We start from the raw sequence: 19,195 nt of genomic DNA on the forward strand, positions 1-19,195 counted from the left end.
CTCCTCTCTATGCCTGGAATATTTTCTCTCCCACATGGCTTGTACACTCATCACCTATAGGTTTTTCCTCTAATAGAACCTTCCCATAGTGTTCTTTCCTGACCGTTGCATTGAACATTTATTCTAGTTCCATCTTCCATCACAGAGCATTCAACAAAACCATTCAAATACCCTGATTTTTCTCCCTAAGATTTATAACCATTTAGCATTCTTTCCATCTAAATATATATTTGATTTATTTAGATCCACTCATAGAATGCAGGCTCCAAGATGATTTGTCTATTTTTAAAATTTTTATTTTATTTTATTTTATTTTTTTTAGGGCCGCACCTGCAGCATATGGACATTTCTGGGCTAGGGGCTGAATAGGAGCTGCAGATGCCGGCCTACACCACAGCCACAGCCAAAGCCAGATCCTTGACCCACTGAGCAAGGCCGGAGATCGAACCCGCATATTCATGTATGCTAGTTGGATTCACAGCCTGCTGAGCCACAGCAGGGACTCTGGATTTGTCCATTTTTTTATTATAACTGTAGCCCAACTCCTAGGAGATCTCCAACATCATAGCAGGAGCTCTAAGTACTTGCTGAATATCTACTGAATAAAGGCATTTGGGTCATTACATTTTAGGGTGACTTTTGTTCCTGTATGAATAATGACCACTTAAAATAACTCTTCAGACTTCAAAAGCCTAAATATTTATTGAAGTTCTGCTGGCTATGGGAGCTAGAGTTCACTCATCAGAGGCAGTCACTCAAGTTGCTACAACACCTGTGACGCGTTGCTGTTTTTACTGCTTGAAGCCGGCTCATCCTTGGCTGACACCTTCTGCTTCTTGTTCATCCCTAAAACATCAGCAAAATAATAATTTAGGAATAAAACCTTACGATGCAGCTCAAAATACAATCCATCTACACTGCAAGCTTCCACTTTAAGCAAAAGCTTGACAGCATCAGGCCACAGGCAATGGTCACGATGGGCTCCCAGAAGGAGCAGCTGCTATGCCAGGGGTGGGGTGGGGGTCAGGGGGTGGGCAAGGGCAGTGGAAAGTCAGTGGGGTTTGGAAGTCCTGGTCAAGTCACAAAGTACAAAATACAATTTTTGTTTTTCTTTGCAGATTGAAAACAATGATGCACGATGTCTTGTTTAAAATCAACATAATTTGAATATTCTTAAAATTGGATTTTTTTTTTTCTTTCTACAGCCACACCTATGACATATGGAAACCCCAGGCTAGGGATCAAACTGGAGCTGCAGCTGCAGGCCTATGCTACAGCCATGCTGGACCTCAGCCTGCATCTGAGATCTAGCAAGGTGCTAGATCTTTAACCCACTGGGGGAGGCCAGGGATCAAACTCGCATCCTCATGGACACTATGTCAGGTGCTTAATGCGCTGAGCCACAATGGGAACTCCAGAACTGGATTTTAAAAGGCTTTTAGGACCTAATTTTCATTCTTACTCTCTGGTGAGTAGAAGAAGATAAGGGGTGAGAAATATGAAAAATTACATAAAAATATAATTGTTGATACATGCTCAATTCCTGTTGAATTTACTATTCCTTCTAAAAAGGAAAACTGCATAAATCCTTTTAGTCTATGATACTCACAAGTCTTACCTTACTCTAATGCCTTGACTTTTTACTATGAAATATTTTAGACAGAACTAAAATTCCTATCTGCTTTAGAATAGGTAGAATTGTAGCTATACTTTATTTAAAAATACTCATCTACCATCCTAAAGTTGAGAAGCCTGTTTATTTGTTGCTGTTTTACTAAAAGGCTTAATGAGAATGGGCAAAGGTGATAGACCACATTGCAAATGGTGAGGATGTAAGCATTTTCCAAGTCAGACATCCCCCAAAAGGTGCAGAGGTGGTGGTGTCAAGTTGAGGAACAGGCTTAGGATTTCAGAGGGAAAGGCAAAGGCTATCATGGGCAGAGAGACTGTTCTAATCTCCACTTCCTAGACCCACAGCACTCAAAACCAAGTAGGGAGCTATTTCATCTCACTGAAGAGGTTCTTACTTTTTTTCCACATCAAGGACACTTAAAAAATTGGATGAACGCTATGGTCCCTCTTCCCAGACAAATGAACATTCATACCGACAAGCTTTACATTCACTTATGTCCCCTACAAACCTGCCCATGAACCCATGTACGGAGTCTGTGCACCAGCATAAGCAGCAGAAAATCACAGTACTTGATGATTTGTTGTGTCTTCCTTGTCTATGTTGAGGTGGTACTTATTTAAACTGGTTTTATATGAGGTTTTTTTTAAATTGTGTTCTGTCTTAATAAGATTTAGAGTCTGATCTATGCTGATTCTAACTGTCTTCTCCAATGAGCTACACTATTTTGTTTTCTATACCATCTTCTTCTTCTGGTATTTATTTTCCTGGTGTTATTTTGATATACTGTATATTTAGAGGTCATTATTTCTTAACAATATGCTTTCCTACAATGTGACTCTGCTACTCTTTCATCAGGAGATGGAGTCTAACTCCCCAGCCTCTGAACATGGAGGGGCTTGGGACTGCTTTGATCAACACTGTAGGAAGGAAGTGGTGCCAGGCGATTTCTGAGGCTGATTCAGAACAGGTACAGAGTCCACCTGGTGCTCCTAGGACACATGCTCTGGAAAAGGTCAGGGTGGAACACTAAGAAACCACTTGTTGTGGCTGAAAGAGCATGAACTTGGGCAAAGAACTTTGACAGGTAAGCCTGGTTTACAGTTCCCCAGGCATTAGACCTAAGCGTCCCTTTCCCTAATATGAGGTATCAGGCACTATGTGAAGACATCTCCTGAGGTTGTTTATTGGAATCACATAACCACACACACACACACACACACACACACACACACACACACACACACACATAAGCAAAATCAACTACATATGCAGAAGCATATAAAAGCATTTAAAAGTCTGAAGGGAAATACACTAAACACTGAGGATGCAGGGAAGAAGGAAAGGTTTTCATTTATTTTTTATACAACTCTGTGTAGTTTCAATTTCTTTACAATGAAGAATTGCTTTATATTTTAACAGAAGAAGTTATTGTTCTAAAAAAAATCACTCTGTTCATTGTGAAATACTCCAAAATTTTTTAAAGTGCGAAGAAAAAACCACCCCAAATTTGACTCTCTAAAGATTAAAAATCCTAAAGATTTGGTAATCATTCTTTCCATATTTTGAACTCAAGAAATTCCTCCTCAGCATGTTTTCAATTTACTTATAAATGTTTTTTTTCAATCTCAGCAAAATATCAACAAGAAGTTGCCAATAATAGGATGGTTTGGAGGGTGTTTTTCTAGTCCTAAGTTTTCCATACTGCCTAAAACTTCTTTACGAGATATAGAATAATCCAAAGATAAGTTGGCATGACACAGAATTGCAATCAATGAGAGTCGGTTAATTTGTACATAAAGTTTTCTGTGTGCTATATAATGTTTTGCACATGCTCTATTATGAATATTTACTGCAGACAGAATAAATATAGAAACTATTGAAAGAGAAGTAAAATTAATTTTGCAACTGACAAAACATATACTCCATCTTATACACTTGAGGAAGTATTATAAATTCATCTTGACTTGTGAGCTTTTTTTTTTTTACTTCTGGCATTTATCAAATTACTTTAGTAAAAATGTAACAAATACGCTTCATTCACCTGATGACAAATTGTGCCTGGAATATACAACAATAAAAACAATTAATAAATTTGAGGTTAGAAAAGAAACACATGCTTACCTGAGTAACCAAATGATATGCTTGACATTGGACTAAGATAGATCCCACTCCCATACATTGCACCATGGAGCTAGAATGGGAGGAAGTGGGAGGTGAAGCGGTCAGGCAATGGTATCAAATGTCAGAATTTCACAAGAGAAAGCCCTCAGTCTCAGGCTGGAGCATTAGCTCTTAGACAATGATAAAGCCCTTATTCCCAGGGCTAATTGGAAAAGAGTACTAATATTCTTGTCTTTAAAATGCAGAGTGCATTGATACATGGAAAATGATAGCCAGAGAAAAAATTCTTGGTGAAGATTTTCCACCTACCAATGACAAAGAGAGTCGCTTAGTATAAAATACTGTAGGAGGCTTTCATGTTAATGACTTTAAAATACCACAAAGAAAATAGGCTGAAACCTATGAGACAAAAGGTTGGTTAGGACTCACCTGCTAGTATACGAACAAAGTCTCCTATTCAGATTTTCATTATATAGCAGTGTCATCCCATTCTTATTCTCCTCTGCTTTTTTTAGCCTTTCATTAATTTAAACTCTTCAACTGTTCTACTACTCAGAACAATTAAAATTCTCTCTTACTGTCTCCATGTTCTAGGGCCCTCCTACCTTAATGAGTATGCACTGGATATTAACCCAATAAATATGTATTTATTTAACTGTGTCTTCCCAACTATCAGGTGACTGGCTTGAGGAACTCATTTCCTGACCTCCTTACACCATCAGATGACAATCAGCTGTGTGAGAGTGAGGTGGGATGTGGGAGATGAGGACCATAAAGAAAGATGCGGACCACACCTGTGATATCCTGCCCACATGCTGCCCTGGGGGCTGAAAAGAAGGTAGCTGATGGCTCTTTGGTGGCCAGTCTCCAGCTTGCTTATTCTTAGCCCCACCTTTTCTTCTCGCAAAGCAGTCACACTCAGGGAGTACTCAAGAAGTGTGTGTGGGATTAGAGAGAGAATTTGTGTAACATTCTCTTTTTCTATATAAGTGTAAAGTGATTTTACTCTTTTCTCAAAGGGAAACAATTTTCTTTTTCTTTTCATTCCTACATTGTGTGTAGGGTCAATTCTGCTTGACCTATTTTGTGAAAATCACAAACGCCTATTAGAAATTCCATGATTTTCTTTTCTGTGGAAATTTTCATTTGAAACTTTTTAAAGCACACGTTTTACCTTTGGCAAGTAAAAACATAACACTGGAATGGCTTACTGAACTTCAATACTGAAGAATAAGGTCTCATGAAAGTATTCAGAAAATTTACCTGCAGTCGTGTATTAGAAGCAACAACCAGACCATTCCTCAGGATGGAGTGCCAGTTTTCAATGTGTGAGCCACTAAAACACAGAGGAAGGGAAGGAAAAAGCAAAATAAGAAACTGATAACCTTCTAAGGTAGTCTCAATATAACAAGTCATGGCATCTTCTCAGAGTTGTGAGTTTGCTAGTCAAGTATCATGTAGGGCACAGTCCAGGGCTAAGAGCCAACTGCTAAATGAGGATGTCTTCCTCCTCACACATTTCTGGAAGACTGAACAGGGGACACCCCCCCAACATTAAGCCATATATACTCACTGAAATGCAAAGGTGCTTCCAAAGAGTTTTTTAGCAGCTCTAAAATTAGATTCTTTGGCTGGTGGACTGCTAAGAAGAAGGAACTGATGGGGAGTGTGCATGAACTTCAGTTGCTGCCATTTAAAACAAAACACAATAAAACATGTCAAATTTAACATGATGACAATTTCTAATTTTCTTGGTTTAAGAATGATCTAGTTTCATACCATAATAATTTATATTAACAGGATCATTCCTATAAAAAAAACCCTGCATAAATGATAAATCACATGGAATTGCTGATATGAAAGATAATTCGTTAGGCTAATGGAAAAGGAATAGGAGACAGACAATCCAAAGTCATTTATATTTAGCTTTGGAATATGCTATGTAATCATATTCAAGCAGATCTGTCTTCCTAATTACATTTCTTTTTGAGGACTTTTATTACTGAATTCCCTAAGCATCCACTAGCTATTCAACTGGGGAAATATCTGAGAGTTTGCTAAGCAGAAAAGTTAGTTTGAGATTTTAAAATTGCAAAAATCATCATCATGCTTTATTTGTATATATTTATAAAACTGGAAATTACCTCCATTCAAATGTTAGTTTCCCCCTCATTCATGGAAAAAAATTAAAACAGAATCTTTTGAATTGGTTGCTTGACAGTTTTCTAATTGCTGCCCTTTTCCCTAAGAATATATATACATACACAGGAACCCAATATATAGGAATCTCATAGTTTAGAGAGTCATGGAGAGAGAGTTTAGATTTTAGATAGCTCCTAGGTGACGATCAGAACTGAAATCTGAGTCCATTAGCTTTTTCTTTACTTCGTAAGGGTATTAGGACGATAAATAAGATATCTGGGAGGCAATGTCTTCTTCGATGAAGCTGTGCCAACATTAAACTGACAATGATAAAAAGCACATTACCTTTTCCTGGTCAATCTCTAGATAATGTTTATCACTTGTGGAATAACTAAATGATTTCATATTGATTTGTTGACTAGAAAGAAAAAGACCGAAATTGAATTTGATTTCTTGGAAAAAACGTGGAGGTGGGGTGTTATGTGGTAATTTCGAACTGAAGAATTGAGGCTTATACTGAGTTCACTTTAAATTCCTAGAGAGACTGCCTAAAAACACAGGGGCCAGTTCTCCCAACTAATAAGTACTCCTCCCATTTCTGTATGTACATATATGTGAAAAAACGACTTACCCTGTTAACTGGCAGTTTCACAATATGTGACCTATTACTTGAAATAACCCTGAAATTAATTAAAATAATCCATCAGTCACAAATAAATGCCACACATATTTAAACTTGTTTTTTTTCAGTTTGCAAGTGATTAAAACTTTCTCTTGCTGTGACATAAACTAAATTGAGTAATAATTTTACTTAATTATATCATTTAGCTTTGCTTCCTGAAATAATTTAAAGACGTTTATGTAACAAAAAAGATAATATTTTACTCTTAGAAAACACAGAAATAGCTCTTTAAAACTTAAGACATATAGTATTTAATATTTAATAACTACTACCTCAGATATCAGCAAAATGAATATTTATGAATATACTTTCAAATAATGAGAATCTAAATTCAAAGATTTAGAAGCTGATTCATACATCTGCTTCCTTTGTTCCTCCCTCTACTATCTAACTAAGAATGAGTTTTAAGATGCTTTTCTTTCTTTAAATATCTGAGGATCTTTGTGTTGATATATACAATGGTTTTTCACAACCTGGTATTCACCATATGCAGATAATAAAGTTGAAAAAAAAATTCAGGTATCTGAAATAACTAATTGTCATATGCTTTTCAGTATAGAAAATAATCACTAAAAATGTAAAACATGTTGGTAAATTTTATTCATGAAAGAAGAGTGACTAACAAGCTGAACAAAATAATTAAAAGTAAACAACCAGGTTGACTTCAGGGAAAAAAAAAAAGAGATTAGATATTTGAGATTTTTTAACCTTCATTATGAATACAACTTAATGTGACAATCTAAACAGTTAAAATTTTAAAAGTATGTGTTATTTTATTCAATTTGTCAGAATTTTAATAATAGATTTTAAAAGATACAAAGAAGAGAGACTTCTAAAACCTAATTTTTGTCATGGTCTTCTTAGACTAAATTAAAAGTGTTTTTATAAGATTCTGCCTAAGTGAAAGTTAAGTACTTAGAACCATGATGTTGCCAGATTCTTTCTCCTTTGCCCATTTTTACATAATTTTTCAAAACCTCCTGGTACAGCCTGGAGTAAGTACTCATTCAGACCAATCTCTTATAATCTTTACATGTGCATTACTCCATGATAACCATGGTCAATTCCATAGTCTTTGAGTTGTGATTTCAAAGAGACATCCATAAAACCTTCAAAGTTATCGTGAGTAGACACTATTGTTTTCTTTCTGCAGATGAGAAACCACAGGGCAAAATTATTTGAAGTAAGTGTTGTAGCAAGGTGAGTTCTCAGCCCACCTCTCAACTACTCCTTTAACCCTCCTTCTAGGATCCACGCTGGGCTAACGCTGTGCCCCTCACCAGGCTTTCTCGGAAACATCTGCATTATCAAATAAAGAGTTTATCAAATTTATACTGTCTTCGTTGTTAACAGAATAAATTAAACAAAACATACATTTTAGAAAAACTTTCAGTAGATGTTTGAGGCAGTGAGCTTTATCACTTAGTTAACTAGAAAATTAAATGAACCAAAATGGCTTAACTACGTAATCCAGCCAAATTTTTAAAAACTATAGATAAACTGCCATCAACGGCACCATATATCTGTATAGTGCACATAGCAGCATTTTCTTCCTCTTGTGATGCACAAGTTTTAATTAAAGTGAGAGTCATTAAGGATTCTTGGACTGTAAAATCACTAGGCCTCTTAGGCTTGTAGAACTGTAGCACTGCAGGTCTTGTAAGATAGGCTTTTTTTTTTTTTTTTTTCCCCTTAAAGCAGGCAGTAGAAATTGATGCAGTTTTCATTAAGAGGAAAACTAAATTTTATACCATTGCAGTAAGGGATGAGCAAGGGGATCTTGTTTATCCATCTGCTTCTTGATTTCCAGATATGGTGCCTGAAAAAAAGTCATTATATGTCTTGATTTTTTTCTTGAAAATTCCTTTATTCCTTCTTAGTTTTCACATTCGCAAAAGGAAAATCAGATTGGACCAATATGCCTAATTCAGATAAACCTGCATAGCTGTGGTTGTGACATGGTCACGGCAACTACCACCTCAGCTGTTTCTCCGCAAGATTATATGAACTCTAATTTTCCATGAAGCACAAAGAACTTGCCCAAACATTTTGCTAAGACACTTGACCAAAGTTTAGCCTGGCTTCTATGCACTGGGCTAAGGCCCTACAGCCCTGCTGAGTCTTTGCTCAAGAAAACCCAGTGCTGTCAAAACACAAAAGTAACAACCCACACTGCTAATCTGTCCGTGATTCTCTACTTATCCCTCCCCTGAAATTTTTCATTTCCACAGAACACCTCCTTTTCACTTTTATGTAGCCCCTTTTTCTGTCTCACATTAAATCTTTAGTCACTTTTGTCTTATTCAGAAGTGACCTCATCTCACAATGGGAGTCTCTCCCCCTCTACTGCAGTTCTTAAATAAATCTGTCTTGCCACCTTTACCAAGTGCCTGGTTTCTCCTTGACATTTTTAACTTTTTAAACTAATAGTAAAGCCAAACTCGTCATAGCTACTGCTCATGCTCATATCTGAGGATACTGACTTCAGGCAGATCTTCACATGAGAAGATTGGACATAATTTACGTACGAAGATGACCCCTTTCTTTTAAAAGTATTCATGGAATTCACCCAGACAATTATCCTTTTCATGGAACAAAAGACAATCTGTCTGTGACAATTTAGGTCTATCTATAGGACTGTCCATTCTCGAAAATAGGACAGCATAATGTCGTATTTCTTTGGAGAGTTTTAAAGAATCTGACATGATAAAAACCTGACAGCATCCCTATGAAGTGTAGGCTGAAGGAGGACGCCACGTTGCTATTTACCATTTTGACAGTGAAGACACTTAGGCATTAAGCAATGAAGCAACGTACCCAAGGTCACAGGCCACGTCACTGATGAGCAAACTACTGCATGGGCCTCCAAATTCCTAGGCTGACACTCACTCATCTCCACTGCCTCCTATTAAAATAGCTTACACGTGACCCAGAAGAAAGGAAGCAATTCTTGGCAGAGCGCTATCCCAGAGTCTGAGTTTGTAGCTATTTTTAAATCCAAGAATGATCTGGATCTAGGCCTAGGGTATAGTATAAATACCCTATACCAAAGTTTTTGGTAACTAAAAATGTTTATTTAACTTTACTGAAGATACTGCAATAGGTTCTTTGTTTTCCCCTAAGTGGAAATGCATTTATTGTTTTCTTTTCCTTATACAAATAATACATATTTGTTTGAAAAGAAATTCAGGTAATATAGAAAGAACATAGAAAAACAGCTGGAAAGGATGATGGTGTTTAAGTAAATAATAGAACTTGCGAATTAAAAGATCTCTTTCTTATTCTTGTCTGACACATACTAAGTGTTGAATGAATGAATGAATGAATACTTGACGAATAAGTAACTAACGAAAGAATCAAGAATCAAATTTGGGAATGTAAAAATGTACTTTGGGAGCACATTTGTAAATGGAGTAGATGTGATGGCAGGGCAGGGGGATAATGGGAGTAAGGGGGTGGGGGAGTGACACAGAAGTTTTGTGGCCCCCAACACAGATGATGACCCAGAGTACTACTTGTTTTTTATAAACCTGCAAAGGCCTCTGGGGCCGTGCAAGCCTTGAAACCACCATATGCCAACTGAACCCATAATGTGTGTTGTCAATTACAGAATATTAATTTCTGCTCATAATGATGAGCTTTAAACCTCTCTTCAAGACTTTGGCAGGAGAAAGGCCTCAATAATTCAATAGGATGTACTTTTCCAAGTGCTGGACTATAGCCCAGTGATATAATACACTTTCATAAAAATCCCTGAACCCTGCTCATCAAATTCTTCCACCAAAGCCTCCCTAATGGCCCAAAATATAAGCTCATACCTTCAAAGTATCTGGTGTCTTCCAAATTTGTTTTGAGATTCAGTGTTACATCTAAAATATTTATGTATAATTTACACCTGATAGAATGTTTTTATTTTAACATTAAAATGATACTTTGAAATTGCTACTGTTAATTAAAACTGACAGTCTAGGAAGATGGTACCATACTTAACTTTTGCCTTAAGGTATCCTGACAAATTCTCAGCTGAGTTTGAGAGCAGAAAATTAGGATTATAATTATGCAATTACCCTCCAAAGTCACAGTGATAGCATGCCAATACACTGATGTCATTTAATTAAAACATCCTAGTACAAAACAATTTTAATTTTTTTAAGATTTTAATTTTACTCTCATATAATAGAAATGTCTACATTTCACTGCAGAGCCAGTACTCTCAGATATTTAAAAAATATAATTTCACTCAAGCAAAACTGAACCGTACAAGACTACAAGATGATATACTTACTTGTGTCATTTCTCTAATAGAAGTTATGCTATCCAAAGCTTTCATTACTCGATCATAGTTCTTTTTCTGTTTGAATGAGGAAAAAACAGTATTCACTATAAGCCTTTGTAAGTCTGCACATTACTAGAGAAACATTGTTTTTGTACCTGAATTTTCCATCAGGGTCAATTTAAAAGCAATGACTGAGTGGTGTACATAAAAGGGAAGACTTTAATAAGGTGGCTCAAGGACATGGGATTTATAACTGAGTCAGAGAGAAGGAAAAAAGAAAACAACGCCAGTTCTAGTAGAAGCACATAAAATCATGTTCAGCCTACAGGGGAAAAGCTATAAATACAAAATGATACTAGGCTCCTGATTCTGTTTTCACTACTAAAAAATTAAGCCATAATAAATAAAGCAAGCATAGAATCCTTCTAAAATACAAAATTCCACTTTAAATCTAACAATTTCATTTTGCTTTTTTTTCTTTTGATTAGAAGATTGTTGCCAAAAGAGTATGACTAATAAGTGTATAAATGACACCATACATTCAACTGATAATTCATTTTTAAGTATATTGTAAATACTTGCACTGTTGCCACTTAGGAAGGAAGGAAAGTTTTTCCTAGGAGATTTGATATAGTCATTGTTTCTATAAAATGATTTCAAGATGAATAGTAATAGAAACTAAGGCAATTGTGGCTCTCATGCAATTTGAAAATTGTGTTATTTTAGAAGAATTCTGCCTAACCTCCATGAATATTTATAAATTTGTTTTCTCAAGAAATGCCGGTTGATTAATGAGTTAAACTTTTTAATAACTTTCAGATAACTGGAGAGGGAGGGAGATCAAGGGAGAGTGAAATAAAAAATACAAGAGAAAAAGGGAAATTTGTCCCTTTATCCATGATCCTCAAAATTAAAATCAGATTATCAAAAATATATAATGAAATTAAAATAATCATGTCAACCATTATAAACCAATTTTTATAGCTATTTTCCTACCTTCCATGAAGATGGGATGGGTAAAGATAAGAATTTGAGGGGGTTCAATGCGTCTAGTTTCACAAAGATGAAGCTGTGAAATGATTTTAAAGGAGAAAAGGAGAGGGGAAGCCACAGAATATCGGAAGGACAAAGTGGAAGTCAACTGAGTTTGTGGAGAAAGAATTATATTTAGTCAATGGATAGAGTTCATGACAGGTTATGGATACAATGAGTTAGTGAGTTAGTTACAAAAGAAGAAAGCTAAAGAGACTGCAATCTCAATTATCCTTAAAAGGAACCCGTGATTGGTGTGTTAGGATAGCTACTTACCCTGGGGTTGAAGGCCAGCATCTGAGGGTCGTTAGGATCTACCACAGAAGGATATGGCTCGAAAATGACAACTTTTCTAGGAGATTCCAATGCAGACCTACACATGGATACTAGTAGATCTACCACCTTGAAATACATACATAAGAGAGTTACTACCCTTCAGGTTTCATCAAGTGCTTTGCCATTGTTTATCCCTCTCACAGTAATTAATTAGGAAAGATTCAGGATGGCTATCAATCTCTCAAATCTGTAATTTGTAGCTTTAGCACAAATTTGACCAAACTTGACTTTTAAAGTAACTAATATGGGTTGCTTCCAACTATTCACGCCTTACTAGCTCTGTAACAGTAGTGTGTGTTTGTCATGAAAAGGAACTATATGCGAACATTGTTGCAAGCTCTAAGGCAAGACAATGAGCAAGACAGGTCCCTGCTCTTGTGGAATTTACCTTTCAATGGAGGAGGTGTGCTGAAAAATCAGTTAAACAAATACAGGCTTGAAGACAGTTTTTGGTAGTGTTAAGTACTATGAAACAGGCCTGGAAGACTAAGGCAGCAGGGGGGTACTGTCTTAAAGTGGCCAGAAAACACGGTGATGCTTCCACAGAGACCTGAATGTGAGGAAGACCATCTGGGGAGAAACCATTCCAGGTGAAGAAAACTCCTCCAAGAACAGTAAAAATCTCCTGACAGCATCTTACTTCTTCCTACTCTTTTCTGCCAAAGGCCATCAATAACCACTGATTTGCTAAACATCCTGGCCTTAATCCTAGGTTCTATGATTCCCCTGCAGTTTCCTAAGAGGCAGTACTGCATAGAAATTATCAGCATGGCTCTCCTCCCTAGTTCCTAAAACAATACGCTCTAGCAACTGAATCAAGAAAATCCACACTGTCTAAAGCAACAGAGCTCACCAGAACAGACATATCTACGGTGTGATGAGAAGAGACTTCATAAGGAAGCAGATAACTTAATCTTTATAGGGAAAGATATTTCCAGAAAGTTTTTAAACAGGCATTTAAAAAATGCACAGGAAGAGTAGGACTTTTTTTTATTCTTGTGGTTAATGAAGGTGCATTGTGACCTAATGATAATAGTAGGGCTCACTATGTTGTGTGTATACTCACAAAAACACATCACCCAATCACAGCATCCAGAATTTCCAGTGACCTAAAATAATTAGCAACACTCAAGCCACTGGGTACAGGATCTACAAATAACACATCCCAAAGTACACAGACATACACACCCACAGTACTCACTCAGAAATGGTAGAACTGAAACAGCTAATATGTTTCTACCACACCATTCCATTTATGTGTGTGTGTGTGTGTGCAATAAATTGGATTCCAAGCAACACATATAACAATAAAGACATAATAGAACTCTTTTTGTTGTCCTCTCACATACTCATATTCCATTTACCCCAGAAAGCTGCACCTTAACCCAGATACAAACTTTTCCATTGTTATCTGGTCTCTCAATAAGAGGAAGACCCAAGCAAGAATCCCTGAGAAAGAATCAATAGTAAAAATAAAACAGACTTTTCTGAAACTTTTGGGAGGAAAGAATTGGTACAGTATTATACAAATCTTAAAAATTATATGCATCAAAGTATGCATTTGAAGCTTTGTAAGAGTACATGCCCTTCAGATATATGGTCAAATGGCTTTTGACAAGGTTTCCCAGACCAGTCAGTGGGGAAAGGATAGTTTTTTCTACAACGGCTGGTGGGAAATCTGGGTATACACGTGCAGAAGAATGAAGATGAACCCTTATCTTATACCACACACGAAAATCACTCAAAATAGAATAAAAATCTAACAAAAAAACCTTAAACCACAAAATTCTTACAAGAAAACAGGGGAAAAGCTTCATGACATTGGATTTGGCAATGGTTTTTTTGGTTTTGACACCAAAGGTATGGATGACAAAACCAAAAATTGACCATAGGACTATACAAACTTAACATTTATGTATCAAAGGACACAATCAAAGACAGTGAAAAAGCAACATGCAATGATAGACAATATTTGCAAATAATTTATGATAAGCAGTTAATACCCAGAATACATAAAGAATTCCCATAACTCAACGACAAAAAAATCAAAACAACTTGATGTTAAAATGAGGAAAGTAACTGAACAGACATTTCTTTTAAGAAGATATACACATGGCCAATAAGCATATGAAAATATGCTCAACATCCCTAGTCATCAGAGAAATGCAAATAAAATCACAATGAGATACTACCTTACAAGTATTATAAGGATGGCTACTTTTATATATGATGGCTACTATATATAAAAAAACAAAACAAAACAGAAAATAACAGGTGTTGGTGAACATATGGAGAAATTGGTACCCCTGTGCTCTGTTGATGGGATTATAAAATGGTGCAACCACCACAGAAAACAGTATGGCGGTTTCTCTAAAAAGTTAAGAATAGAAATTCCATATGATCCTGCTGGAAGTGACAATCTTACTCATGGTTATATATCCAAAAGACCTGAAAGAAGGATCTTGAAGAGACATTTTCTTAGCTGTGTTCATGGCAACATTATTCACAATAGCCAAGAAGTAGAAGCAACCAAAATATCCATTCACGAATGAATGGATAAACAAAACATGGTGTGTGTGTATATACACACACACAGTGGAATATTATTCAGCCTAGGAAAGGAAAATTCTATCACCTGTTATAAAATGGATGAACCCTGAGGACTTTATGCTAAGCGAAATAAGCCAGTCACAAAAAAGTCAAATATTGCACAACTTCACATATGAAGTATATAAAGTAATAAAATTCACAAAAATAGAAAGTAGAATGGTGGTGGGAGGAAAATGGGAGTTGCTGAATGAGTAGAGAGTTTCAGTTCCACATGATGAAAAGTTATGGAACTCTGTTTCACAGCAATGTGGATATACTTAACACTACTGAACTGTGTGCTTAAAAATGATGACTGTAGTAAATTTCATGTTAGATTTTTTTTTACCACAATAAAAAAGGTACTAATGGATACAATAATAACGTGAACAATGTTCCCCTTTCAATCACAGACTTATTAAACACCTTGTGCCCAAAGCTTCAAAACAAAACTACTAAAAGAGTATATGCATTGTTTTGTCAATAATTTCACTGGTGGATTTAAGTAAATTATAATGAAAATAATGGATATAGTGGCAAATAATTAAATTAATAGAATATTTTTGTTACTATATGTCCTAACCTAACTCTCAAGAAACAGTGTAACCACCCTGGTAAAATTCTGCGCTGTCTACCAAAGTTTCATACTCCTTGTATGGATGTAGGGCTACTGCCCAGAGGCAACTGCTGGGCAAGGGACTGTCCACCCTTTTTGTCTACATCAGGCCATAGACTAGTTTTAACCAATGGATAGTAAGTGGAAAAGAGCTGAGCTGAAGAAGAAACAGGTCTGTCTTCTCCCCTTTTCTCTTTCCTTCTGCTTGGCGTATGGAAAACAGCAGTGCTCTGGGGTACACGAAATCCATTTCCTTAATGACCACACAAAGCTGCTCAACAAATATTCCAACTGGACAGTGGTGTGAGTTAGAAATAAAAGTCTACTTTTTTTTGTTGTTTTTGGCTTTTTAGGGCCGTACCCACAGCATATGGAAGTTCCCAGGCTAGGGGTTGAATCGGAGCTGCAGCTGCCAGCCGACACTATAGCCACAGCAATGCAGGATCCCAGCTGCGTGTGTGACCCACATCACAGCTCATGGCAATACCATATCCTTAGCCCACTGAGTAAGGCCAGGGATTGAACCCACATCCTCATGTATATTAGTCCGTTCTTTACTTCTGAGCCACGATAGGAACTCCCACAAAGTCTACAATCTTAAGTCATTTTAACTGTACAGCTTATCTGTTACAGAAGTTAGCATTCATAATCTTTGAACAAAGAAAGGCTCAAATCACAGTGTTTGGATCTGTATTCATTTTGCACATGCTAATTTTTCCCTGGATTAAAACGATGTACAATACACCCTGGAAAAAACGCAGATTTAAAATTGTAGACCAATGGCCTTCAAACATTTCAATAGTAATTCTTCCCTTTCTTTCTTGCTTGCTTTCTTACTTTCTTTCTTGTTTTCTCTCTTGCTTTCTTCTTCTTCTTTCTTTCTTTTTTTTTTTAAGAAAATCATATATGAGAACCCAATACATAAAAAAATAAAATGGAGCTGCTGTTCTGGTCAAAGTGATATTTGGAGGCCCGGAGCCCCAGCTGTTGAGACACTCTCCTCCCAGCCCGGCCTCCTGCAGCATCCCTCTAAGAAACCTCCAAAGCTCCTCAGGGCACCACTTAAAATGCAGGAGTCAATTGATGCTACAAGACTACAGAGACATAGTGTCTACTTAGAGAAATAATCCATTTCCATGTAATCTCGAGGATTATAGTCAGAATACTGGAGTATTTCCCTTAAAGTAGTGAAAACTTTGGCTCTGGAGTAGAATCCCTAAATTCTCTAATTTTTTTGGATACTGATCTTTAGACCCGAATCACTAAGTTGATCTGATCAGGTACTTGTGCTCTGTTAGTGTCTTATATAATCCAAAAGTAATTTTTCCTTAAGAACCATTATTTTTAAAGATGTATCTATAATAAGAGGGAAAAAAAAATTACTAGTTTTCCTCCTAATCAATTATTCCTTATTTCGAGGCTTTACTTCCTTTCCATTTCAAATTGTTAGAGAGACATTTTATATCTTACAAAATGCACAAACATTAACTATACTCCTTGAAGAATTAAACATAATATATATACATGTATATTGATACATACACCTGTGTAAAGTTTATTTTTACATAGCTATAAATAGCATCTATTAAAGTATCTTTTTTCTTTCTTTTCTTTTTTTTTAGCAGTATTAGTTCCAAAGGATGAAAATAACTTTCACATTAAAAACAAACAAACAAAAAACAAAAAAAAAAAACAAAAAAAAGGAAAAGAAAGATAAAAGCTCACCATGGTTAGATACATTTAAGAAACCCTCTACATATAGGCTAGTCATTGTCTTAAGTATCAGGGATTCTCAGAGCTTTTCATACACATATTTGCACTTACTGGGTATAGGGGCAATATTAAGATGTGTTTTTGAAATTTATTTTAATAATTGAATTATTTTTTTCACATCTCATATGACAAACATTCTACTGTATGCCTTATTTTCACTTACAACCCATTATATCTCAAATAGTGTCCCTAATATTCCATCAAGCAGATGCATCTTAGTTTGGTTCATCGGTGACATAACTAGGTTAAGGGAATGTACATCTATGAGGCCTGGGCTGTCTGTGTTAATGGTTGTACTGCCTGTCACATGGCAGGCATTTGATACTGAAAGAATGACCATATGTCTACTGCATGATCATCTTTCCACCCATCTTTGTGAATTTTGTAAAATTCTTATACACTTAGCTTCCTGTTGATTTATAGTGAAGCTAAATATTTTCTCATTTTTTTCTTACTAACTATAGGTCCACATTTGTGAATTGTGCATTCATTTCTTCTATTAATCTGTTATGATTTTCATGTTTTTATCTCAATTTTTAAGGCTTCATGTAATTAAGTTTGTAGCAAAACACACTTTTTCATTGTGTTCACTATTTTTATCAAGTAAAAAAGGAACATAAAGTAGGTATGGACTCAGATCTAATATTTTGATATTTTTCTTTATGATTTCTTGTATCTGCATATGCATGAACCTGATGCACCACCTAGGCTGCGCATGCTAACTTTGACTCTTCTCTAGTTTGTATATAGCCTTTTTTTTTTTTTTTTGGTGGCTGCACCTGTGGTGTATGGAAGTTCCTGGGCCAAGGATTCATTCTGAGGTGCAGCTGTGACCTATGCCGCAGTTGCGGCAATGCTGGATCCTTTCACCCACTGTGCTGGGCTGAGAATTGAACTCATGCCTCCACAGTGACAAAAACCATTGTAACTGTATTCTTAACACACAGTGCTATAGCAGGAAACCCTGTATATAACATTTTTTTTGTCTTTTTGTCTTTTTTTTGTTGTTGTTGCTGCTATTTCTTGGGCCGCTCCCGCGGCATATGGAGGTTCCCAGGCTAGGGGTTGAATCGGAGCTGTAGCCACCGGCCTACGCCAGAGCCACAGCAATGCGGGATCCGAGCCGCGTCTGCAACCTACACCGCAGCTCACCGCAACGCCGGATCGTTAACCCACTGAGCAAGGGCAGGGACCGAACCCGCAACCTCATGGTTCCTAGTTGGATTCGTTAACCACTGCGCCGCGACGGGACCTCCCCACCTGTATATAACATTTTTAAACAAAACTATTCTTTAAGCTTTCTGGAATTTGTTTTTGCACCCAGTGTAAAGAGCTAAAGTATTTTTCTCCCCATGTTGCAGGTCACTTGTTCCTATTTCACTAAACCATGTTTATTTTACAACATGATGTGATACTTCCTTTAATATGTACTAAATGTATTTGTAACTTAACCTATTTGGGAGATAATCTGTCTTTCTACTCATTGCCAGCACTGTATTTTGTCAAAATATCATAGGATTACATAATACAGCTTTGTATATGGTTGGTCTCCCTTAATTAACTTTCATTATTTTTTAAGTTTTCTGTAATTTTTTTCTTTTAGACTTATTAAAAATTCAGTCAAATCCCACAAATAAAAAAAAAACTTAATCGAAATTGTAATGAAACTGCATGAGGTAACAAGTTTGGGCACCTTTACAATTTATTTTTTTCCTTTCCAGAAACATGGAATACTTCTCTATTTCCAAGTTTTTTCTTTGTTTTTTATATTTTTCCTTCTATATCATAAACACTGCTATTGTAAAATTGAATGTGCTCTTTTTATTGTATGTTCTGCTCATTATCTTCTCACCTAAATTTTAAAAATAAATTGGCTTCCATTTCATGGCACTAAAACTTTACAAAATAAACTTTAGGTAATTCAAGTGCAAGGGTTTCAGTATCTCATATTCACCATGTGAAAGAGAGACAATTATTTTCCAAACGATAGAAAGGTGG

At 36.2% G+C, this 19,195-nt stretch overlaps 1 protein-coding gene across 2 annotated transcripts in view; it reads right to left on the reverse strand.

Moving 5' to 3' along the window:
- PARP8 (poly(ADP-ribose) polymerase family member 8) overlaps positions 1–19,195 on the reverse strand; it is a 175,018-nt gene that overhangs the window by 13,290 nt on the left and 142,533 nt on the right. For both annotated transcript variants that reach the window (XM_047763755.1, XM_047763686.1), the window contains exons 17-24: positions 12,163–12,288; positions 10,864–10,929; positions 8,330–8,397; positions 6,528–6,576; positions 5,328–5,440; positions 5,018–5,090; positions 3,755–3,824; positions 773–846 (exon numbers count right to left, since the gene is read on the reverse strand). In XM_047763755.1, the coding sequence (XP_047619711.1) occupies positions 773–846; positions 3,755–3,824; positions 5,018–5,090; positions 5,328–5,440; positions 6,528–6,576; positions 8,330–8,397; positions 10,864–10,929; positions 12,163–12,288 (639 nt within the window). The remainder of the gene's footprint in view (positions 1–772; positions 847–3,754; positions 3,825–5,017; positions 5,091–5,327; positions 5,441–6,527; positions 6,577–8,329; positions 8,398–10,863; positions 10,930–12,162; positions 12,289–19,195) is intronic.

The sequence above is a fragment of the Phacochoerus africanus genome, chromosome 1 (assembly GCF_016906955.1).
Source record: "Phacochoerus africanus isolate WHEZ1 chromosome 1, ROS_Pafr_v1, whole genome shotgun sequence".
NCBI lineage: Eukaryota > Metazoa > Chordata > Mammalia > Artiodactyla > Suidae > Phacochoerus > Phacochoerus africanus.